General features: G+C 39.3%; 1 protein-coding gene and 2 pseudogenes across 1 annotated transcript; all 3 read right to left on the reverse strand.

Annotated features, from left to right (window-relative positions):
* Nucleotides 1–11,984: 11,984 nt before the first annotated feature.
* On the reverse strand, nt 11,985–15,222 carry LOC122329589 (annotated as a pseudogene).
* A 1,415-nt stretch (nt 15,223–16,637) lies between these two features.
* On the reverse strand, nt 16,638–21,571 carry LOC122329446 (annotated as a pseudogene).
* Nucleotides 21,572–22,279: 708 nt separating this feature from the next.
* LOC122329700 (phosphatidylcholine:ceramide cholinephosphotransferase 2-like) lies at nt 22,280–26,031 on the reverse strand. The gene is given in 6 exon segments (XM_043226198.1): nt 22,280–22,774; nt 24,057–24,223; nt 24,416–24,569; nt 24,822–24,905; nt 24,907–24,933; nt 25,470–26,031. Coding segments are annotated over 6 exon segments (1,053 nt in total). The 5' UTR covers nt 25,905–26,031; the 3' UTR covers nt 22,280–22,588.
* Nucleotides 26,032–26,375: the final 344 nt, after the last annotated feature.

A 26,375-nucleotide genomic window follows, 5' to 3' on the forward strand; every position in this document is an offset into this window, starting at 1 on the left:
CGGGCGTGTAAAGTGGTTAATGTTGGGATAGGGCATTCCTAGGTATGCTTTCACACAGTCAGTTTCAATCATAAAAAGGCTGTTTTTTATAGTCGGCGTGAAATATTCATGAATTTAAATCTTTTTTTGGTTGCCTGAAAATCCACATGTCTGCAGGTTTTAATGTTCTGTACGTTTCTTTAATCTGTAAATTTTGCAAATGCTACGTAATGTGTACACTCTCCCACCACTCCATCTTCCATCTTCCTCACAATTAAGTCTTTAGGATTAGTCTGTTTTGAAAGTCCACATGCTTCCATCAGTGCTGCTAACTTTTCTATTTGCCCTTTTAGAAATGCATTAGTGATGTGCTTTTTGTACATTTAACAATTCAATGTATATTTGGCTTTTACGTCTAAGCAAATTTAATTTCTGAGCTGTGTATGATGGGACAAGTTAAGGAGATAGTTCACACAAAAATGAAAACTCATGTTTTTCCAAATGGATATGGCTTTTTTTTCTTTAAGAACATGAAAGGTGAATTTTGGGGAATGAATAGCCTAAGTAAGGTCTGTCAGTTACTAAATGACAAAGTTCTCTTTTAAAGTGCAGTCCATACATATCAATTTGTGAGAGAATTTTCAACTGCTTAATCCAATTCCTAGAATTAACCTGAATAACTGAACAACGCATTATTGATAATTCTCCCTTTCTGTTCAGTGAAAGAAAGAAAGTCGGAAACATTTGAAAACAAAGCATGAAAATGATGTGATTATCATTATTGGATGAACTGTTCCTTTAATGAACAATGTTGATGTATACTAAATAGGCCAACAAACTGTTTTGTTGGTTCTACATTGACAATCTAAGACCAGAGATGGACTTAGGTGTTTTTTTGGAAGCAATAGTCCTGGTAATTAAAAGCTACGATTTCCTGTAGGTACAGGCCAGAGAATGAAACGGCGCACATCTGAACAATGGTAAGAGCCTCTTCCATACCTCTGGTCTAATTGAGTAATGATGATGTGGATCAATTCCCCATATTTTCTAATGTGCTTCTGGCAATCCAGAAAAAACACAAGACTAATCCTAAAGGCCACTTTGAGGTTCACCAATCAACCATTCACTGCTGTATTATGAAAGCGCTGTTGTTTGCATCATGCTAGTGTGTGCTAACATTACAGGGTTTCTCCGAACATTACTGATGAATTGTTGTGACGAGTCATTTTTCTTTCCTAACTCCGTTTAAGGACTCCATTACATCCCTTTTCCTGTAGACTGATGTGTGGCTTGTGGCATTGGGTGGCGCTTTCTGGCTTTTTTCTTAGAAGGTCTGTGCTTTGTTTTTATCAAGAACAGTTTGCAAGTGACCGCTTGTCGGAGAGATCACAGAACGGTGCAATCGACAAAGTCTGGCTCAGAAACACAAAAGTCCACACTATCAGGTTTCTTTTCTCATTCATTTCTTCCATCTTTAATATTTGTATGCAGCATTCACATGCAATCCTGTGGCTGGCCCGCTATGTTGGATTGGGGCTTTTTTTTTTTCTGCAGTTTTCGAGAACATTTGGAAACTGGGATGGTATTGAAAGAGTCAACCCAGATGTAAGCTAACTCTTTTTAGCATTCACCCATATGGCCCCCATGTGTTATCTAGCCAACCCTTGTGAATGAACGAGGCCCTTGCCAGCATATTTGGTTTGCGCTGTGCTTTTTAATTTTCAGTTGATTAAACTAGCAACTGGCCTGAAAGAAGTTGGTTCTCTAAACAAAGAAGAGAATCGCCCTCGTGGAAGCCTGCCCCCCAGAGAAATTTCAGCATCTAAGGGAAGGCAAAATATCTATTTTCCCTGGTCTTATTAAGTCACCACACATCCTGTAATTCTGCTTCTTTTGAATGAGCTGCGCAGATGTGACAAATCTGGTCTTGCCCAAAAACCACAAGACAAAGGTTTTACGGTTGATCAGTTCTCTCTACCCGTGGCCCTTTTTTGGGAACGCATAAATTCAGACTGTTTCGCACTTTCTTTTTTCTGTTGGCTGTAGCCAGCACGGAAAATACAGCTAAAACCCGCCCATCTTCGATCCAATACTGAAGTGCCAAAGCGTTTAACCGCGATCGGACGCCTCAACTGATCTATCGTAGTCGCTTTAAACTAACATGCATAAAATCAAAGCATTGCCACCGCTTGTCAATTTATGCAGATCCGACAAACTGAGAAAACATCCCATTTGTCTTTTTATAATATGCGCCTTTCAAATTATATGTAGTGTGCAATTTAATAGTTTTAGACAAAAGACTGGTAATATTTTTGGTAATGGATGTATCATAGTAACATACAACAGTGGAAAAAACAAAACAATTAAAATCCAGCATTTCTATATTCTATATTATACATGATACAGAGAATGTTGCCACTGTTTGTCAGTTTATGCAGATCTGGCAGGCTGAGTGAACATCACATTTATTTAATAATTATTACTTTCCAAATTATAGATTGTGCACCTAAAAATTTTTCAAACAAAAAAGTGTGATTTAATATTTTTGATGATGGATTAGATGGCATAAATCCAGTATTTCCAGGTAACTTATCTAATAGAAAGACTCCTAAAATTTACTTGGAAGCAATAGGGTTTTTTTTTTTGTTTTAATACATTGGGACAAAAACAAACATAAGTTTATGTAAACTATCGCTTAATTGTTTAGAGGAGCCATTTAAGATTTTTACAAATTTCCAAAATAAAATAAAAACAATAATATATAAAAATAATAATAATAATATTATTATTATAAAACATTACTGTAATTTATATATTACAGTAATATTTTATATATAATAATAATAATAATATAATAATATTATTATTATTATTATTATTATTATTATACAAGGTATTTCACAATTGCTCTTATTGGTTTTGAAATATGGGATTTTTTTTTTTTTTCATGGGCAATTTGAGTTAATTCCATTTTATGAAGGACAGTGGTTCCATCTTATTTTTTACATGCCTCATGACACACAATCCATGAAATAAAATGTACACTGGATTAATTTCAGGTTACAGAATGTTCTTCCTCACACATCCCACTTCCTGATCGTACAGCATTTCCACATCCTCTTCTTTTTGTTCTCAACTGTGTGTGTTTGTCTGATTTAGCTGTGAGAGCTTTGTCTGAATCTAACCCTTGTGGGATTTGCAGACTTTGAGATTGTTATCTGAGCCGAGGCATACATGCCCTCCGGGCTGTTACTTTTGCCACTGTGCATTTTTTTTTTTTTTTTTTTTTTTTTTTTTTTCATTGGGAATGAGGGAAGCTTATGTAACAATGGTGGTCTTTAATGGAAGTTGGCTCTGAAGATGTGGTCTTAGTCATTGAAAGAAGCCAAGGTTGTGAGTCACCCAAGTCTGGCACATTTCAACTTGCTGCTTTGTTGCCACCTGGACATTGACTTTGTTCTGCAGCTGTTTCACTTTTGATTTTTATAGCGACTGCATTCTTGCCCTAAGTTTGATGTTGTTGGCAGGTCCACATGAGGTTTACCATACTTTTGGGAGTGGTCGGCTGAAGGTTTGAAAGCTTTCAGTGTTCCAGAGGTCGACATTAGTGGGCGCGGTGCGGAAAACCGTTGGAGGTGCGAGTTCACGGCCTGGTCTGTGAAGAAAGTGCTGTCGGGACAGCTGTGCCGAAGCGGGGTCGTCTTACGCAGCTCTGTGTCTGTGGATGAAAGTGAGGACAGAAGTCAGATGTCAGCCTTTGATGAAAAAGCATGAGAGAGAGAGAAAGTCCTCAGTGTGTGGTGATGAGAAGGCCTAGCCTCTTCTTAATGTCCACTCTGCCTGGGCCCCATGGAATGGCAGAATAACTGATGGCCTTTGTGTCTCTCTTTTCTATTTTTTTGTACTTTTTATATGTAAAAAAAAAAAGACCCTCTTACACTAGCATTCTGTATTTTTTTTTTCTTTTTTTATCTACTTTTTATTTATTATTTTTCAAAAAAGTTTGCTGCGTGTACTAATGAGACTTGTCAAATAAATGCTCTTTTGTTTATAGTTTTGATTTGCTTCTGTTTTAAGTCAGTCTGGATAAAGTGTCTGCAAAATGGCTAAATGTAATATAAACGTCAAACTTAATTTGATTAAATCCGATATGTAAAACATTTTCCGAGCCATGTCTCTCTGTAAGGTCAATAAAACTTAAAAAAAATGAACGTTTTAAAGGTTTTACCTTTAAACAAGAGCTTGTTTTGACACTTAAAAAATAAATGGCATCTATCTACCACCTTACCATCCCACCAACCTTTAAAACTGCTTTTCTAGTGAGAAACAAATGTTATGAAATTCTTTTCAATTTCAATTTAATGTTTATTCTTCCTCATTCAAATCGGAATTGCAATTTATTTACATCTCATTCACTACCTATTTTCCACATGCGGACTGCACTGGAATTCAAAAGGCATTCTCAGTTAAATTCTGCATGTCTCTAAACCCTGGAAAAGAGTGCACGAGTCTCTCATGATAAACCGGTTAATATCACTGAGGCAGCAGCGGAAACCCAGAGGTTTCCTTCCATGCTCTGCTGCCAGAGAGACTCCACAGTGCTATAAAAAGAGTCTGGGAGTTTAGTCTGGTCTGTAGGTGCAAGAACAAACTCTCAGAGACGGCTGGGTTTAATACACGAATCGCATGGCTCGCCAACGAGATCTTTTGGTTTCCGTTAGGCGATCCGAGCGGCAGAGGAATCTGTAAGCTGTGTGCCGCGTCTGCCGCAGCTTCCTCTGCTCTCTTTCTAGCTCTTTCACGCCCCAGCCGTCGTCTGCGCTTTGCTGGAGTTCCTCTCTAGGGAGTAAATCTGGCTCCCATTGTGAAAGCAGGCGGAACCCCCCTCTCCTCCCTCCCGCTGCTGACTGCGAGCGGTGGCGAGGCCTTTGAAGCAGTCATTGTGCTGCTCTTTGATAGTGCCGCCCTGGCTTGCAGCTCAGGGCTTTGCAGGAGCACGTCGTTCCCGGGCTCTCGTCCCAGCTCTCCTCAGATGTGGGCAGACCTTCAGCTCACGGTCTCCGCTGGAACACCAGCCTTCGCCCTTCTCCCGTCCCTGCCTCTCACCTGGAGCTTTTTTTTCTTCTTGTTTTCGAGGGTGAAACGCGGTTTCTTCAGCCATTTGAAAAATGCTAAGGAGATTTCATGAGAAAAGACTTCCACTACGGTCTGTTTGGCAGCTCTACAGCGAAACTACATCTGAGGAGTTTTTGCCCTCTTTAATGTTACCGTCTCTAAGCCAGAGGAAGTGCTGACTGAGCCAGAAGTGGTTTGTTTAAACTCAGATTTTTCACCCAGGTGTTGTTTTTATTACTCAGTGCAGGTTTTTGAACCCATCCTCCTCCTAGCAGATCATTGGTTACAGAGCCTGTTGAATTTTATGGACTCCTGAAGGACTGCCAAACCCGACGTGAAGCCAAGTGCTACAACACAAGGTCACTGGTCCAAAGTCAGTCTGGTGTGAAAGTGGACCTTTCTCAGCTGACTAGGCTTAACACAGCCCAGATTTGGGCTCTTCGTCTGTATTTTTAGTTCCCAGCCAATGTTTTAGTCGTAAAGCTTTGAATCTTCTCCGGTTCCTCTACGCATTAGCTAAGCTAGCGTCTGTAGAAACAGCTGCTTTTACAAGATGCCTTTAAGCGTAGTTTTTTCCAACTGCTTTTTCTTTTTGATTTTATATATATACTTTCCAGCAAACCTCTAGATGTTTTAGATTCAAAACCCTCCACCACTACCTTTTATGCATTTTAACTAAACAGAATTGATTGAACATTTAATATATTACCCAATATTTCTTTTCAAGTTAATTTCTTTCCAGGCCGCTTATACATTTTGGGCCGATTGAAATTAGCCAGAAATTTCTTTGCATTTTTCATCTTGTACACGCCAAACACAACCTCTCGACCTCGAGTGTTGTCAAATTCTCGTGAACGGTTCCTGCACCCTACATGTGGTTTGAGCTGCGAACAGACCGCGCTCCGATCCTGCCGATAACAAAACTCACCGGGCAATCCTAAAACCGCTCGCTTTCTCCGGTTCCTCAGAACAATATTTTTCTTCCTCTCCGAGCACTTCGCTCCACCGTCTCTGGTGAAGGAGGTGTGTCGGACCCAGCTGCAGGCTTTGATTCGCCTCAGGAGGTGAGCGGGCCAACCGAGTGACACAGGGCGTGCCTGTTATCTTAACCTCCCGCACTTCGTGGCTGGCAGCCTCGCTACCGCCGAGCCCAAGAGAAGATGCGCTGAGAGCGGCTGGCCCTTGAATACAGAGGAGCGTTTCATTTCCTGCGAGCCCGGGCCTCGGCATTCCACAGCGCAAGTGGGAAGTAGCTCTTGAATCCCTGCGTTTGTATGGGGGCGGGCTGTAAAGCGTGGCCACGGCAACCGTCCTAACCTCTCCAAACACCCAGACGTGCCCCTCCCTTCCTACAGGAGGCTGGCGGGAAAGGCAGGAAAGCATGCCAGCGTTTTTCATCTGCGCCGGGAAGAAGCGCTCTCCTCAGGAAGGGGCGCAGGGCACAGGAAGCTTTGAGTTCGTCGGATGAAAAGGCCGGGCAGGAGGGTAAAATAAAAGTGCGGTGGCTCTCTTTCTCTCTCCTGGTTCGGCACCAGGGTCAGCGCTCCCTGGAAAGTAGTTGCCTTCATCCACATGTGGTAAGCCGTCCACGCTTGGTGTACCGGTGTATTTGCATGTGTGAAAGTGGTCCAGGGTGGAGTTGTGGAGCAAAACTGACATGTCGTGGAAGTGTAAAGCGTTCGACCTCCGCGCTCCAGGAGAGCCCACTACTAGTCTTGCATTTTATCCATCTCTCTCTCTCTCTCTCTCTCTCACTTTCTCTCCAGTAGCTTTATCCATGAGGGTTTGCTCCTGTATTCTGCTTCTCACTTTGATCAGAATTCCATTTGATGACACTCCTGAAATAGCCCCATACAGCTTGTCGACCAAAATAGAGCCTGTTGCATTTAATATTTCACATCTCAAAAGGGATTCAGATTGACAAACAGATTGAAATGGAAAACTTTGGGGTTTCTGATAATCGATTCTGGATCAATGTTGAATGTGGGATTCTTTTATTTATTTATTTATTTTTTCCTTAGAAAATTGCCTGCTCAGGGACTTTTTGAGTGTGCCAATTTGTCCAACGTTTGCTCTAAATGTGCAATACACTAATTACAATGCAGGGTAAAAAGGAGTCTCAACTGTTTTTTTAGTTCTGTCACAGTGTTCTTGAGAGACTCTGCTTGTTATGAATTGCCATTTTGATTATTTTGATATTATTTTGATTTTCATTCGTATGTATGCAGAATACATTTTTAACCATGGTTTTAAAATTCTTAATAGAAAAATTGTCATTTACTCCTACCTGTTCCAAAACAAAACACATGCTGTTTTTTTGGTCCAAATTAAGCAATTAAGGTCAGTGGGATTCAAAAAAGCTGACTTTTTTTAGTGTATAGACTTCAAAATATTTCTCCATAGTAAAATGACAATATGCATTTTTGTGTGAATAATTATAATATTTAAAAATTCCTTTTTAAATGTTAATTATTCTTTTATGGAATTTATTTATATATATATATATATATATATATATATATATATATATATATATATATATATATATATATATATGTATGTGTGTGTGTGTGTGTGTATGCATATTTTAATATAAACTCTCACCATGTTTTTGTTCTCCATTTGTGTTCTTGTACAGGGAGGAAAGCGGACTTCTTTTTCCTCTTGCAAAGCATAAAGACAGCAGCTACAGGCCCCCTTTTAGAGATGGAAGCCTGCTGGATTCCTCCACCTTTCACCCCTCCGTCACTTCTCGGCCCCCTACAGAATCTCCAGAGGGTCCCGTCTCTTGAATCCGCTCCTCGGCTTGCAGGCGCTGCTGTAGTGACGTTGAACTGAGAACAGACAATCACCATAAAAAAGCACAGGCCCTCACGCAGACCCGTGAATACTCGTTTGAGCGTTCCTTTTTGTTTTTCTGTCCTTAATTCACTCCCGAAGCCGGCGTTGCACTGATTATGTTCCTCGACCGTTTGTAAAGCGCACATATGGCCCACATGTAACAAACAAACACACACACACACACACACTCGTTCCTACACCTGTTCCTAAGTTATTCTAAGTTATTGGCACCTCTGTCTTCTGTGTGTTCTACTATGTCACTCCCCTCGTTTTTTTTTGCCCCATAAAATGTAGCAACACAGGGCCCTACACACTGCGTGGCGTTCTGTCGCAACATTTTAGGATCACGCGTTGCCCTGGAAACAATCTCGAGTCTGTAGGTTATGCTTTTTCATTATGACACATTAGTGCGGAAAGGATCAATGTTTTGAATTCTCCTCAACATCCTGGGTTCAAGTTTATTTTGAATGCTTTTTTTTTTTTCATTTCTCGGTGTATATTTTTAAGTGATTTTTTTTGTTTTAAATCATTATTTTATATAATGGCATACGTAAATAAGCTTGGAGACAGAAAGCCATTGTTCTTGTTGAAGGTCTTGCAGAAATAACATTTGAAAATCTTCTTTTTGATAACTATTTGTAACGGATATCGACTTCTCAGTCTTGCGCCCAGATGTAAAATAATGCTCAATGTGTACTTTTTAAAAAGAGATGTCTGGATGTCACTTTTCTTGGTATTTTTGCAGGCAACATTAGGACAAAGGTGAAAGAGTAGGTACCCAGAGGCCTATATTTTATTGATCTAAATTGACAAATGAAGCAGATATATATCTATATATATTTACCCCAGCACTTGGCAGTCTTTTCTTTTAATTGCAATGTACCTCTGTCTCTCTGGTAGGTAATAGAGTGGTCTTTTACCATGTTTATTCCATGCAAACATTTCCACATTTTATTCTTTTTAATTGTTCTCTTTTTAGCTTTTTCAGATGTCGTTTTTTCTTTTATTCATTGTCATATTTTGAAGCATTAACTTGGCGTAGCATTTTGCTTCCAAGTGGTCACATTCGAACTGTTTCAACATGTCTTTTTTTATGAAAATAAATAGGCATCTTTGACTGAAAACAGGCTGATTGTTATTATATTGACGATTAAACGTTTCCTCCGTGTAAGCAAGAGTGCGTTTCTAGCGCTGGAAACGATGGGATATATCCCGTGCATCTCGAGGGGAAACTTCAAACGGCTTATTGAAATGAACGAGAAATAAACGCAGCCGGCTACTGCGCCTCAGCGTTCGTTTTAATGCGCGTTTGAATATTCATGCGGCATTAAGCGCATGCTAATAAGGGAAACGGTTTGCAATGAAGCTAAAAAGATTAAACGGCCATTCACTTTTCTCTTTGCAAGTGCTAGATATCGTCCAAAAGCGCGATTGAATGAATGATTGAAGCGCGACTGTGTGTATCGAGCTCTGTCGATGTTTGTATGGTGCCACCGCCACCTCACGCGCCAAAACGCCGCCGTCGTGCGTTTTCTGTTACCTGATATTTTGCAATAAATTCTAAACCAAGCTTAAACATGAAGACCGTGTGATACTGAGGCCGGTTTACGAAGAGCTAAAAGGTGCTTAACTGTACCGACGTATAATTACTAACAGCCTTCGTCCTGTTTCCTTTCCGTGTCTGTTGTGCTCGTGTTTGGCTTTATGTTAGAGCTCGTCTGTTTCAACAAATGTGTAACAATAGGGTTTAAGTGGACAGATGTGTGTGATTAGGCGCCCTCTACCGGAAGAGGACGACATCCAAACCTTACTACGACTCCGCGCGCTGTCCTGGTTGGTTGGTTAATAGATTAATTAGATCAATTAACGCCTACGGCATCGGCGTACCAAACCATCTGAAATGGAAATTAGCAGAGGCATGTCACGTGCGCGTTTTAATTAACAATGCACTCATTCAAGGACTTGCATGATGCGTGCTACGGAAGTTACAGTCCCTAAATGGGCGTTCATATAAGGTAAGTGTGATTTGACGTTATAATTAACTTAATTATCCTACAAGACCCGGTAGAAAATCTACACTATTTGATTATTTGGGCTATAGAATGCACTTCAAAATATTAGGTTACAGGATACACTGTATTATTATTGTTGCAATATTCTAATAATAATAATCTCAAAGCAATATAATATGCACGTGTCTTTTAAATGATTTAAACTTTACCATGATTGACGTATACGCCTTTGTATTTATATATTTTATAGAATGTAGTATTTCTTATCCCAGTGCTCCAATTACTGTTTGGTCTCCAGCACATTTTGTAAAATATGTCTATTGGTTTAAAATAGAACATCAAATTAGCTTTCATCCAAGTTTAAATGTCTAAAAAAAGTGGACTACCAGTAAAATCTATAAATATTCCTAATAGTTGGACTGTTTTACACCACATGCTACACTAAGTGAAGCTAATGTTATTATTTTCTAAACCATAGCGAATAAACTGAAAATGTGTGAGATGTTGGTAATAAATTTTGGTTTGACTGATTTGTAAACAAAACACTTGGGATGCGATTAATAATTTTGGCATTAATACTTTGAATATTAATAATGATGATTTGAGATTTTATATATATATATATATATATATATATATATATATATATGTATGTATGTATGTTTAGAAGTTTTGACTTTGTCGCAATGTTCTGGTGAAATGAACAGCACCGAGGCTTCCGTGTGTCATTTCCTGTGTGGTGATGTCATTTACTCGCTCCAGATGCTCAGACTCCGCGTCATTTCCTGCGGTCCGCTCTCTCTCTTCCGTGGGCATCAGTGAGTGTGATGGCCGTCTGCCAGAAACCTCAGAATAAACAACAACATGGGAAGAAAAAAAGTTTTTTTTGATATGGAAAACCCTGAAGTGGGAAGCTCTCCGCTGTTCCCATGAAGTATTCACACGGACTGAGTTCCCGGGAAGGCTTCATCTTCCGGAGAGGGCGAGTTAAAAAGTGAAGCTATTCCGAGAAACGCTCGGAAAATTATTTTGTTTGTTTGCTCGCTTTATTTGATATGTTTGGCACAATTAGAGAATGAATTCTCGTTTTGAGGTCATCGTGTGATCGCGGGTATTAAATCTGTTTCAGACGAAAATAAATAATAGTTTTCAATATTGTCGTTGATAAATTATCGACGCACTCGCGGCTTCCATAAAACCTGCGCGCAAACTCAAAGCTCCTGAAGCTGCGACGGATGGCACTGCATGCATATAAACATGTGCATTTATATTGACATTGCAGACAGCTGAAAATATATTCATACATTCTTCAAAAGGCAGAGCTTCTCTACATGCGCCTTACCACACAATGAGAAGTCCGTGGACAACAAACCCGCATCAGTAAACTACATCTCTGAAGTCTGAAGGACTACGCGAAATATCCGAGCACCAAAAAAATGATTTGTCGCTGCTTTAATTATTAACACAACTTCAAGACGTAACACGATTAATGTAAATCAATGCATACAGTGGTTACAAAAAGCCATTTTATTTTTATTTTGGTCTTTTTCTATCTTGTGCGATGACATTAATAAACGTTTTAAGTGTCACGGAAGTGTTTTTTATTTGCTATTTTAGCAACTTTCCTGACAAGTTTGTATAAACGATGAAACAGCGACATCTAGTGATTGCATGTTACGTTAATAAATACGTATGATCGTCAGATCCGTATAAAAAACCTCACTTAAGGCTTATATATATATATATATATATATATATATATATATATATATATATATAATAAAAAAGCATCAGTTTCTAATAATATTTAATTTCACATCCGACAATGATTTCAGTGACTACCGAAAGCACACAAACAGATGTTTTCAAACCATTTAATTCCACAGAAACTCAGAATTGTATTGAAGTTTTTAACCAAATCACAGCAAGGCACTAGATGCAACGGTCAGTATAGCCTTTTTAACCTTTTATGCCTGCTGACCGATTGCGTGAGGTCCAGCATTTCCGTCCAGGTGGTGCATCTGATCGCTTCTACCCGCTGAAGCAATTATAAAATCCACAATCAAGCAGCCTTTTCGGGATGAGCGGCTCATTTCGTTGACAAAGCGAAAATGTGATTTATTCTTCACTTGTGTTTGTAGAATCCCTCGCCGGTTTTCCTGCCCAATTTGCCTCTGCGACCAGCTTGTTGAGCAGGGGACTGGGGCGAAACAGGGGGTTCTCGGGTCCTTCGTGCCAACCTACACAAACCCATGATTAGCAACGGACGCCCAATACCTGCAAGCGTCACAACCTCGGCAGCGCTCCGAGCGCTCACCGTCAATAATAAACTTGAAGTGTCCAATCCAACGTGGTCCAAGAGCTCAAATCGACCCATAGGATAACCGGCCCCAGTTTTCTATGGCCACATCTATGTCTTCCTTAGAACTGCGTGACCTGGGAAAATACACGCACAGCGAGATGAAACGAGGAAATCTGAGCGTGGCGTGTTCGGGTGTTCGTTCGTGAAGCTGAGCGCACTCTCTCTCGTGTAGTCGGACGGCCTCGAGCATGTAAGGGCACCAGCAGGCGATTCACTATAAAACCTGGAGTGTCCTGAGGATTGAGGGATTAGCAGAAGCAATGGCGATTCTTGCATTAGCGATCGCTAATAATAACTATAACTATAGTTGTTATTATTAGTGAAGTTACTAGAAGTTTGAAGACAAACCTCGACAAAAATGTTTACCACATTTCTAGCATGCTTTAGCATGTTGCTAACATGTATTAGAATAATGCTAGCATTTCCCAAACCTGCTTACGAATTTGTTAGCCAGCTCAGGACGTTGCATGTTTTTAAATCAGATTTATGCTGCCAACTTGCCTTAGATTATTTGTTATGCTCTCTCGCTAAACATTTTAGTGCGTATTTAACACATTTCTAGCAAGCTGTAACATCTTTATAACATGATTTTTGTTAGCTCTCTCTAAATGTCGCAACACGCTTCTATAGCATGATTTTTAACACATTGCTAGCATTTAAAAATGCTAACACCATTGCATATTTCTATCTCTATTTTACTACATTTGCTAGCTTGCCCCTAGGCTAGCTGTCAACTAGACGGATAGACAGACAGACACATAAAGAGAGATAATGAAGCCAAAATAACATACAAAGATTAAAAAAAAAAAAAAAAAGCACATACTTTGCATGAGACCGGATGCTTCCCTAAAGCTTGGCTGAACTTCGAGGAGAGCATCAAACGTCTGTTGGCCTCGTTCTCGAGCTTGAATCACCTGAGATCAGACAATCAGTCACGCTCAGACAATCAAACTGCGCGCTTTAGATGTTAGTTTGATGCAACATCTTAAAGAGAAACTGCCATCTGCATCAATCTGGATGCTTCAAGCGAACTTCGTCCAGACCTCCACCAGCTTCATCATTGGGACGGGTTGAAAAAATGCAGGCCGCCAAAGCGATCTAATCTGGCCGTGGAGCTGGCGATGTTCTGCGATGGGCAGCGGGGCGTGTTGCTGGCGAAGATGGTGCGTCTGAAGAGAGAGAGAGAGGAGCGGGGCGGGATGCATGCGTTCACGGATAAATACTAGATGATCGACATTGAACAGATTAAGCGGTAATAATTTCATATAATGAAAAGAGTTCAAATAACGTCTACGTGTTTTGTTCATTTAGTAGTATTTGCTACATAAATCCGATGAGAAAGCGGCTTTTTTGAGCCATCTAGTGGTTAAGAGAGAAAAACGAACCAAATTCGCCTTTAGCCCAACTGTACCTAATATCTTGTAAAATGCATTTTAACTGAGAAAAGATCAAATGTGTTTTTCTTACTCTGGGGCCACTTTGTCCAGAGCTCCAAACAAGTCTTGCTTGACTTTGAGGTTTTCCACAATAGCCTCCACCACAAGATCGGTGCCCTGAACTACAGACGCGGCGTCTGTGTTTATAGAGACGTTCTTCAGGACTTTCTGAACGAACGCCTCTCCATCCTAGACGACGTGAGCCACAGTTAATGAACAACCGAACACGATTAGCCGATAAATCTTTGAGATGTAGCCGTCAGACTAACCTCAGGTTTTTCTGCGTACTTCTTCTTCGCCACTCTTCTCAGACTAGACTCGATACCCTTCGCGGATTTCTTCAGTATGTCCTCAGAGGTGTCCACCAGCACCACTGAATGTCCTGTGGATGCGGCCACCTAAAAATAACACGCATGTGTAAATATAAAGTGCAATACAGTTTAATAACAAGCATTCGGTCGCCGCGTTTACCAACCTTCGCGTGTTTTCAAACCCGTGATGCACAGTGGAGGCCAAAATTGCTAGAACGCTTGTTTTCAGTTATAGATACCCATGAAACAAACTGTTTCTCGCGGTCGAAGAAGGCGTGGGATAACATTAACGTTGAAGTTGTCAAGAAATACGCCGACACTATGCGTGTGCCGCTGTAACTGCTGCAAAAGGTGGACATGCCAAATATTAAAGTTAAAAGTGAATAAAACAGTACGACTTCCGTTTGTGGGGAAACATCTGCATGTTTCATGGACATTATGAACTGAAATCATGTTTTGAAAGGCAAAAAGGGTCAGTATTTCCAGAAACACTTTCTTTCTTCTGTTTAGCCTATACAGTGAAAGTCAATGGGTACATTTATTATTAAAAAATTAATATATACTCTTTTATTCCACCAAAAAAGTAACTCGGATTTAAACCACAAGTGTAAGCAAACAATGACTGAATTTTCATTTTTAATATTACTTACTTAAGTTACTTTACTCACTATTTAATATGCATTCATTCAACATTACATTCAATAAGTGTTTTATATAAACAGGAGTGTTTATATAAACTCTGTGTGTGTTTGCAGGGTAAATGGGTGAAAGGTCACCCCTCGACCTAAAGTTACAAGACAGCAGCAACGTAAGGTGAAGTTTGCAATAAATTGGCCGAGATTTATTCACACACCGTCGTCGCCGCAACACAAATAACTGTACGCGACATGAAACTTAAAGAGGGATTTTTAACAGCTGTGAAGGTAGCTCTTAGCTCGTAGCCCGGCTTGGCAAAACACGAGCTCCTTGCAGAAACGTTTGCTTTATTTTTCCCTTTACCTGTGCGATGCCGGCCCCCATCAGCCCGCCCCCGATGACAGTGACATGTTTGACTGCGGCACGTAGAGCTGCAGAAGATGAGAGGCTCCTGATGAACTGGCGCGCGACGAAAGCCATGGCGGCGAGAGACGACACCGCTGCGCGTGCACGAGAAGTTACTGGTGTGGTCACGTGGTTTCCTCTCCTCGCGACGACCTTTCAGACCGTAGACTATTAATATTGTTTTAACAGCTATATATATATATATATATATATATATATATATATATATATATATATATATATATATATATATATATATAAAATCTCGTCTGCGTTTAGTGTTCTTGAAAAGGTGTGTTTTCAATATTATTATTATTATTATTATATTAAGAAATACTTTTCTATGCAAAACTGCACTTTAAACGTTAATGATCATTTCCTTAGATAAAAATAAAATACTTTGCTGTTCGTTTCTTTTTTAAACAAAATAAATAAATTTTATTCATTGTTACTGTAATACATTGTGCAAGACTAAAAATCGTAAATTTTTTTGTTCATTTCCTAAAGATGGTAAAATATTCAAAAAGAAACTCAAACTACTTTAACAGATTACACATTTTCTAAAATGACCAGTTCTACAAGAACAAACCGGAACTTTCTTCAGTAGTTAATTGATTAGAGTAAAAAATAAGTGATTAGCAACTAGGGATCGGTGACACATGATGTGTGAAGAAAGCAAAGACAAATCAAGTTCATTATCGCTTTCCAGCTAAATATTTTATTGTGCAACATTTCCAGTCAAGCAGTATTTTTTTTTGTCAAATAATACAAAAAGTGTGAAAATAGCATGTGTATAGGACATGACATTCTAGCTATGAAATTAGCCTCGGCAAGACTGGCCATTTTATTCCAAAAATACTTTTTTTTTTTTTACAATTTTCATTTTCACCACAAACGTGTTACATGATACAATTTAGTAGATGAATTGAAATCAGCGAGAGTTAAGTGCTTTTCATCCCAGTATTTCATAGGATACAATTTCAGGTCCATTTTTTAAAAACACTTTCAAGTTTTTATGATAGCACTAAACCATAAGTGTTTTCTGCAATAATTTTTAAAGTATGCATAATAATAATAACAATAACTGTCTCGTAGTACAGTACAGTAACCAAGTAATCACTTTGATAAAACAAACGGTGCAGTAATTGGATTACTGAAATTTTTCATTTTTAAATAAAATGTAACAATAAAACTGAACTAGGCGGACAGAATACTTAGGCATGTGTTCTTATGTATTGAAATTGTTCAGGAACGCTTCACATAAAATAATCTCAAAACAATTCAGTTTTTTTTGGATTATGAAACTAATATTTTAAAATAAACGTAATTAAAATTGAAATATGCGGACATAATGTTCTTGAAAGTGTTAAAAAATATTACATAAAATTGGTGCTGCCAAACAACTAATTGCATGCAAAATAAAATGAATGGGCAGTGTGTGTATTTTTATTATGTATATATAAACACACACACATGCATGTATAAATGTAAGAAAAATTGAAAGTTTGTGTGTGTGTGTGTATATATATATATATATATATATATATATATATATATATATATATATATATATATATATATATATATATATATATATACTGCATAATTATGTACATTTAACTTTGGATGCAATTAATGGTTTGCCAGCACTAAATAGAATAATCTCAGACCGTTTGCTTGATCATGCAACCACAAAGGCCCTTACTTCATTTATGGTCCAAACGACAATTCTTCTTAATGGACAAGCCGTGCAATTTGTTTCCCAGTGATGATCGTTTGAGGAATGCGTGCGTCTGTTCAGCGTGCTTTCACACAGACGGTAAATGGGCACGGAGCCAGAGTCAGGCCAAGCGTCCGTGCATGGATGGAGCAGATTTACCCTCGGAAGCCTGAAAGTGAAGGCTTGCATCAGGCTGGTAAACATCAGAAACAGCTCCATCTTGGCCAGCTGTTCTCCCATGCACACCCTGCGACCTGCCAATACACAAAACATCATTTAAACGAAGTTCTCGTTGTTGCAGATGTCTGAATCCCAAACCTGTTAAATTACTGGATTGCGCAAACATACCTATTCCAAATGGAATAAAGCAATCTTTCCTGAGAAGTTTTCCCTGTTCATCCAGAAATCGGCCTGGATTAAAGTCATCAGGATTTTCCCACACAGTGGGATCCTGTGTACTGACCAGAGGTTCGGATGATAACCGCTCCTTTAGGAATAGTGTATCCTCGGAACTCTAAGAAGAGATGAAATATAGCTGGAATATTCAGTTTGTGTTTTTAATGTGCTCCATCAGCGTATACATACAGTGAAAATATATGCACACCCTTTGTATTTAATATAAAAAAAATAATGATTCGGGTAAAGTCTGACTGTTATCTACTTCATTAGCGCCAATATGTGGGTTATGGTAAAGTTCAAGTTGACCTGGTTCCGTTTTATTCATTAATAATTTACTTTAGACAAACATTTAACAATAACAAAGCAAAATAAAAAGTTGAATACGGTTTAAAAATACATTCTCAGGAAAGGAAACATTTGCGTAAAAACTATTCAGGCCAATTGCATCCCAAAATAACGAAAATCTACATGTATATGTTTAAAATGTATATTTATAGCACTGCATTTATATTATATATTTATTATACGAACAGCATTTTGGGCTACGGCAGAATACAATAATTTAGAATAGAAAAGCAAAAAAGAGAATGACACGTAATCAAACGGGAGCGGAATGGAATCATTTAGAATTTAACAAAATAGAACACTAGAAGAGCTGACACATTAAAACAAGGTATAATAGAATAGAATTAAAAAATTATGCGTACATATAAAATATATTTATAGTAGGGGTGCACCGGTTGACTGTCCATAAATCAGTATGCTTACATGCAGGATGAAATAACATTTTCTAGAGATAGTCGTTTTTCAGAAATACAGTAGATATAAAAAAACCCACGCTTTTAAGCCTGCATTACGTGCTCATGTCTATTCGGCCTTTTAAAGCCTTTTTAGAAAATCTGCCATTTATGATAATGTGGCATAAAACCCATCCCACAGAACAATCATCTGAAAGTGTGTGTATTTTTTATTAAAAATATATGACATACATGACAAAAAAAATTAAAGCACCACTATATGAACTAGTTATATAGTGGTAATGAAAGCTATTTAAGTAATGCATTTCCACAGTCATTGCATTAGAATATTATTATTATTATCTGGTGATCCTAAAAAATAGGCTTAATTTTCTTTCAGCAAAATTGCTTCTTGCCTTTTTTTTGTGAAGAAATATGAAAGTGTTTGACAAGTTTAACAAGACTAAACAGGCATGAGGTAAACACGCATCAGACAACAAATCTCCGTCACTTCTCTAACTTGTCGGCCAAAGGCCTTCACCTGTTGTCTCTGAGGCCATGTGGGGTATAGACAGAGGAACCACCACGGTCATCCTCAGCACCTCCATGATGGTGGCCTCTGTGAACGGCAAACGGCCCTTATCAGTCAGAGACGGGGCCCTCTCGGATCCCACCACTGCTTCAATCTCCTGCTGCACCTTCTCTGAGGGGTCGTCAAACGCAAACATCAGGTATATCCAGAAACCAAACCTTGTTTGTAGATTACATTTTTACAAAACGGTTAGTTCCATTCCCTGGATTCTGATTGGTCAGCGGCTTTGTTTTATACGCGATAAACCTGCTGGTGCTACGTCCGCGTCTTTCATCTTTAATATTGACGCCCTTCCTGTCTGATAAACGTCTCTCACGCGGAGATATGTTGTGTGTGCGGCGTGATGAGGAATATTACTATATCTACCAGTTTTCAGTTTCAGGCAAGATTATACACACCTCTATATTTCAATCAGTTTACAATGGAATGCTTGCAATCTCGCGCTATCAATCGGTTTGAAACTAAAAAAAAGACTGCATGCTGAAAGAAAAGCAGATGTCTGTGCATGAGACAAATATCATAAAATAATGATGCAGTGGACGATGAGCAATTATTTAAGTTCTATATGTGTTGGGAACATTCTCTTGCGCTTGCTGTCGGGGACTACTTTTTTAGCGGAAGGACTGCATTTCATTCCATGTATTTTTCGTTTTATATTCTTTCATTCATTCACGATTTCTTCACGACGCAGCACAGCCTCTCGTACCTCACTGCTTGCACAGAGCGCTGGAGCACGTGCCTTGCACATCAGGATACAAGGACATGTAGAGAATGCTCCACAGCATGGTGTTCGTAGTCGTATCCGTGCCTGCAATAAAGAGGTCTCCAATGATGTAAAGAGATCGTCTTCTGAGAACAGGCTCTCTTCTGAGCTCTTCTGCTGGGCCAGCATCTCCACCAGATACATGTCTATGAAATCCCTGGGATTCTCCGGATCCAGCGTGGCCCTGTGCCTGGCGATGATCTTCTTGAGGAAGGCTGTGATGTCGATCTCTGCGCGCCGCAGCTCTTTGAAAACGCCGCAGGGCAGGTAGTAGAGCCAGGGAAAGACGTTGACCAGCAGAATGGACGTGTTGACGCTAATCTCCAGGCCGTGAGACATGAGATCCAGCATGGTGCGGAACTCCTGGTCTTGGTGATGGAAACGCTGGCCCAGACTCATGGAGGAGATGACGTTGGAGACGGCGTTGCTGATGAGGGGAGTCAGATCGATACCAGAAGGCCCCGCGTTTTCGATGAGGCTCTGCAGTTCTGTTTTAATCATGGTCAGGCCTTCGTGGACGCACGGCTCCAGACTCAGCTTGCCGAAGCCGAAGCTGCGCAGAGTGCTGTGACAGAACTTACGGTTTGTGCGCCACAGCGGGCCGTAGGGGGCGAACACGATCCCTGTCGACGACATCGGGTTCAAGCGCATAAAGTTTCGCTTTTAGATTTTGAAATGTTACAATCTAATGCTCTTTTTGTAAGAACACTTTGGATTTCTGAAACCAAGCTCAGATATTCTATTCTTTCTGTTCAATTCTATTCTGACCTTTATTGTTTTATTATGTTTTTCATTTCTTTATTATCCTGTTCAGTTTTATTCTGTTCTGCAGCATTATAGTATATTACACTATATTGTTCTAATCTTCTCCAGCGTACTCTACTGTTCTGTTCTGTTCTAGTCTGCATCTCTTCTACTGCTCCTTTCTATTCAATTCTATTAAACATACATTTTCAAAGTCTATTCCAGTCTGTCCGTTTTCTCTTTTCTACACCTGTTCATTCCTAATGTATTCTATTCTTCTCCAGTCTATTAAACTGTGTTCTAATGTACTGCACCAGCATCCTCTGCTGTTATACTGTTCAATTCTAAATTATTCCATTCCATTCTACTCTAGGCCATTTTACTCTACTTTAATCTATTCCTTTCCATTCTTTTATTTCAGTCTGTTCTATTCTAAGTCAGTATTTTCTACAGTTTTATTCCGTTCAGTTCTACATTATTATGTTCTATTCTGCTGCAGTCTTTTATATTCCGTTCCACTCTATCGTTTTTCTATTCTAATCTATTCTATTATGTCAGCAATATAATGTTCTAATGCTCTACTCTACATTATTTTATTCTGCTCCGTCTATTATACTCTCTTCCGCTCCATAGCTTAATACTGTTCTATTCCATATAATCACACCAGCCTGTTTACGTACAAGTCTATTCTTTCATATTTTGCTGCATTTATTTAGTTCTATTCTGTTTTATTCTATTCTAAGTCAGCTGCTTTGTTCTGCTCAGTTCTATTCATTCTCTTCTTCTCTCAGTATTTCATACTCGGTTATATCCTGCAATGTTTTACCCTTCTTCTTTCAATTCTGCATTCTGCTGTACTTTATTCTATTCTATTCCTACCGTGTCCAGCACTACGTATTTTTGTTCTGTTCTTTTCTCCCCGAGGCTCATCTACTATCATGGCAAGCTGCGATCATTAACTACGACTGCTTATCTTACCTTTTCTCTTGGTGATAATAGTCACGAGGGGTATATGGGGTCTGTCAGAGAACACCTCCGGATGGTTTAGCATCGCGTCCCGGACAGTGTCGTATCCCGTCAGCACAACCATGAGCTGAGGCCCAACAAAAAATGCTGAATATGTTCCCGTAGAGTTTGGACATCTCCATCAGTCCAGCCTGAGGCGACAGCGGATTCGAGACCATCTTTGAAAACTCTTTGCGATTCTTCGCGAGTCGCCTTAAAATAAACGAAGGCACCAGGAAGCCGCCGAAGTTTCCCACGATGGGCCATGGCTTTGGACCCGGAGGGATGTTGGCGTACGTCCGATGCCACGCGTACTGCTGCAGCGCACAGTAAACGAGCACGAACGCAATCAAACCCACGACGTTTGCGGGCGAGAACGCGTACTGCCACAGCAAAGACAGAGAAGCGTCCATGACTCGCGCACTCATCGAATCCACTGACGCATAGTTCCTCCCGATCAATACTCGCTATCTGCTGATCAAACACATTTCTTCCTGTGTTGTCGGAGCCGCAGCATGGGTAGAGTGTTTTTGTGTTTTTCATTGGCTGAGAGGAACACGCTGAGAGTTGATTGGTGAATCAACCGATGACGAAGCCCGGTGGGTGGGGTCAACCGATCCAATAAGAAGTTTCAGCTTATGGGCCTTTTCTGTAACCCGTCGATTCATAACGGTGTCTTTTTAATGTTATTGAGGTACTATTATAATTTTAAGTAATATTTAACATTAATTCTAGCTATATTAATTTCGTATATGCACTAAAACTGAAATCATATGAGTGCGCGTGTAAATTTCTTTTTCAGTTTTAGCTATTTTAGTGCAGTAAGGGAAACAATATGCCATTTGGATAATTCACAGTAACTTCTAGTAATGTTTCTAAATATTTCTAATTTATAGCTTAAATATCATTTTTTAAAAAGTAATGTATTGCATGCATAATCTTAAGAATAAAGCAAATAAATGAACAAACAAACATTTAAACAGATATTATGACAAATCTTCCGTGCAGCTGCATTAACATTTTGATAAAGAAGAGTTTAAAAAAAATATGCAACAAGAGGTACAGTGGTGTTATTGTAAACCATTTATTTCCATAAAACATCCTTATGTTTTTAAGACAGAATATAAACTTAAATTAAACTGAAATAACAGCTGGCAGGAATCATTAGAAAAGAATGCATGCATTTGTAATATAAAATAGAGACATGAAATAAGAAACATGCACCGACTGATAGATCTGTTCTGACAGAAAGTGAGAGATTCTCTAAAGATCCATCATTTAACACTTTAAGCTGGCCCTTCAAGTACTTATAAAAGTGTTTATTTAATGGTCACATTGACTGAATATAAATTAATGTAAAAATATCAACAATGACTTGTCAAATAATATTGAGTTTGAACTGTTTAGCCCAATGTTATTATAGATGTAATTAGCGACAACAGCCGAACAGTCTTTGTTCTTTGCTACAGCCACAAGCGAAATACAAAACATTTCCACATGTTGGTCTAGGCGTCGCGTTGAGTTCATAACGTCACTCCTCCCGGCTGCTCTGCACCATAGAATATTTCTTACAGGGGTTCTTCAGACAGGCGGGCGGCCATGTGATTGGCCAGCAGAAAGAACAGGGCACTTGGGTCTGGACGTTCCTCTCGAAGAAGTTAAACACAGGGTTCCACCAGGTGTGAGTGAGGTAGTTGTTCGGAGAACACTTTAAAGTCTGGCGGAAGCGGGACAATATGAATTAATATCATGAATTAATACTTTTTTATAAGAAAAACGCATGCGTGGTCAGATGATTGAAAAAAGCAAATTAAGCGATTCCATGGAAATCAGGGTTATCGGCGAGGACAGAAGCCCTGGAGCCATTTCAGGACACAGACGAGACTGAAGAGGAGATCTCTGCTGTCAGGATCGAACCTGTTGACATTTGCATCACCAGTCCAAAGTCTCAATGCTTTTAATCCCCATAAATATCCTTTGAGATATGACAGTTCTGATATCATTTGCTTGTAACAGTATAAAGAAACATGATGTGTTTTGATAGTCTGAAAGGTTTTTCCTGTTTAAAATATCTAGATTGGCTTAGATCGAACGTGCAGCACTTTACCACCATCAGGAGTCCTTTCTCAAACGCTTGGCCTAATGGATTTGGATATTCTCAGTGTACTCTGAGTCATGTAAACACTCTCGGTAAAAAGGTTTAGTGCCGTTTTGGTGCCTTGAGTTTAATGACACCTGAATCTAAATCGCAAATTGAGCTGAGAGCTTCCCTTTGGTTTCAGATGTGTGTATTTGTAGCTGTCTACATGAGGTTAGAGGTCAAAAAGATTAACAATATGCAAAATGAAAATATTTCAAAATATGTAAACAAGAATGCATTTTAACATAAAAATGGATTTAGGCCCAGTGGAGTGTTGTTTTAGTGACTTTTAGCTTAGGTTTTACAGCTTTGAGGTAATTTAGACTATCGTACTGAAGTTTTAGAGCAGTACATTTCCTTAGGGAATGTATACTTTTATTTAACAATGGTGCATCAGCTAAAAGTGGCGCTAAATAATTTATAACGTGACAAAATTTCAAATAAGTGCTTTTGAACTTTCCATTCATCTTGAAAAAAAATTCCACAAAGCAAATGATATTAGAAAATTCTCAAGCAGAAGAACAATTATGCTGAAAATGTAGTTTTGCATCACAGGAAAGATAGAAAACTGTTATTCTAAATTATTTTCGTTTTTCTTTACACGCAAAAAAAGTGTTCTCGTAGCTTCATAAAACTCTGATTGAACCATTGATGTCATATGGAATATTTTAACGATATCATTGCTAGCTTTTTGGGCCTTGAACATGGTAGTTGCATTGCTGTCTACAGGAGGGACAGAAGTCTCTTCAGGTTTGGAACGATATGAGGGTGAGTATATACTGACAGAATTAAAATTTTTAGGTGAACCATCCCTTTACTAAAAGCCTTATTTCAGCATTTTCTATATTGATATATGTACCTGCAGATTAGCCATAGTGTGATACCAGTAGAACAGTCGGGTGGTGATGAAATACGCCACCACCACATCCACACTGTAGTGCTCATGGGCCACCAGGATACACACGACCCCCACAGCAGCCGTTAACCAGCACAGAAGATGGTACCACCAGAAAGAACGAGGAGAATCTAGAGAGAAACAGAGAATCAGTTGGCGAATGGGTTGCTGTGTGAACATACACAACAAACGGCCAGAAAGTGCCTCAGCGTTTTCTGAACGGCTAAAAGCAGAATCCAAAATTGCTTACGGCGCCCATAAGTCTGTAATTAGCAGACAGTCGTTTTATTTTGAGCCTTAAAAAAAGTCTTAAAGTGACATACACTCCTTGAGGAAGAGGTACGTGAGCGTGAGAATGACAGTGTGGCCGCTGTACAGGAAGTCGCCGCACAGCAGATGAGATCCGGTGATTGATAATCCACCACCAGAGAGCAACTGCAGGACACGTTGAAGCTTTGCCTGGGAATCTCCGTGGAGCTGAAAGAAAATATGAGTGAGGATATTGAATGTTGAAAGATGAGTAGTCGGTGACACGAATCTTCAGTGGAAATATCATGCCATGAGCCGATATTGTAAAGGCTTTTAAAAGCTGCAATATTTGTTTTTAGGATGGGAGAGGATATTACAGATTTGAAAGCCAAATGCTTTTGCTTATCTGATATTATCTAGGCATAAGATCCTGAGGGGATCACGACAAAGAGGAACAGCTGAAAGTATTTCTTTTTTTACCTTTGGTGCACAGACCATGTGCATGCCAGGTACAGGTAGAGTGGTGACGTACATGGTCACGCATCTATACATGTACAACGTGCCCCAAAATGAAGAAATATCGTCTCTCTAACTACGATAGCCCTATATTAAAGAGAAAAAAAATTTGGGGTCAGTATTGAACAGATGTGGGGTAGGTTGAGAAAGATGAGCATTTTTATAATTCTTTATCTATGAGTAAAGAATAACTGTGGTACAAATCACATGTTCCTCACCATGAGAGCTATTAGATATTAGATTTGATAATAAGCAATTATGAGTAATAATTAGTTCAATCTGCCAATTCGACAAGATCAAGCGATTTTTATAAGTTAAACAGAACCTAAATGATAATTTGTTAAAAAATAAATAATGAAAAAATGGATAAACAACATTTTTTGAAGGCTACGGTCATAGCCTTCAACTATAATTTTGTAGTATTTTTGCGAAACGTACCATAAAAGGGCTTGGTGATATTCATAGCCTTGTTTTCCTCAATGCAATATTAATTTGAACTGCCTGTTGCATTCACCCTGCTTTATATCATCTTAAACCCAGCACTACGACTAATGTAATCTAACTGAGCTGATGGATAGGCTACAGTGTCATCAGTATAATGTTGAGTGATGCTTCTTACTTGTATCTATGAAAGAGCAACTGAATGGACCATATAGACACCAGCACCATTCCGTTGACCTCAGTCACTGTAAACGCCCACTGTACGCGGTCTATATAGTCAAAGAACTTATCCGGCAGCGGTGGGCTGCTCTCCTTGGGCGGTACTCTCTCGTGAACCACTGTGATCATAACCGTGGTCAAAACCAGGTTCAAAGTGGCATAAAACACAGCGATGAACGTCTTCCACCATTCCGACGGCAATCGGTTGCCTTTTCCTTCGGGTACGGAGATTTTGACATAGTCTCGATGTCTGACCAGCGCTTTCCTCAAGCCGTTCCGCTTCGCTTCTTCAGCAGCGTGGCTGTGGACGGGGCAAGATGCGCCAGGGGACGGTGTCCCATCTGCGTTTGTGGGGTCCTTGTTTCCTTGGTGGTCCGACGATGCCATGAGTACCCACAACTACCCACTAATGACTGACTTCCTGCCAAGACGCTCTCCTGTAAGGCACTGTAGGTCACTCTTCTCTGCAGCGATAATGAAAGGCCTGCGTTTTCAGCTCTCATATGATGTGGCTGGAACCGTCTTAAAAAAGGAAAGCAGAAGTACATTAAATGAAGTACATTATAGACATATATAATCATTAAAAGTGTTACATTATCTAACGTGCGCAATAATAATCAATAGAGGCCGTGAATATCACAGTGGCATATCACGTGAATATTAAAAGCAAAAGTGATATACATAATTTACATGGTTCTTCGCATGAATTCATAACAGTGTGGCAAAGAAATGCACATAACGTGTTATGCACGAATTTTAAATGAATACTTAACTCTTAAAATGTGAAGTAAAATCACAAAAATTTGTTTTTTTCGTAAAAAATTTTTTTTCACAAAAATATTAACTGTTTTCAACATT

This window comes from Puntigrus tetrazona, chromosome 1 (genome assembly GCF_018831695.1).
Source record: "Puntigrus tetrazona isolate hp1 chromosome 1, ASM1883169v1, whole genome shotgun sequence".
NCBI classification, from domain to species: domain Eukaryota; kingdom Metazoa; phylum Chordata; class Actinopteri; order Cypriniformes; family Cyprinidae; genus Puntigrus; species Puntigrus tetrazona.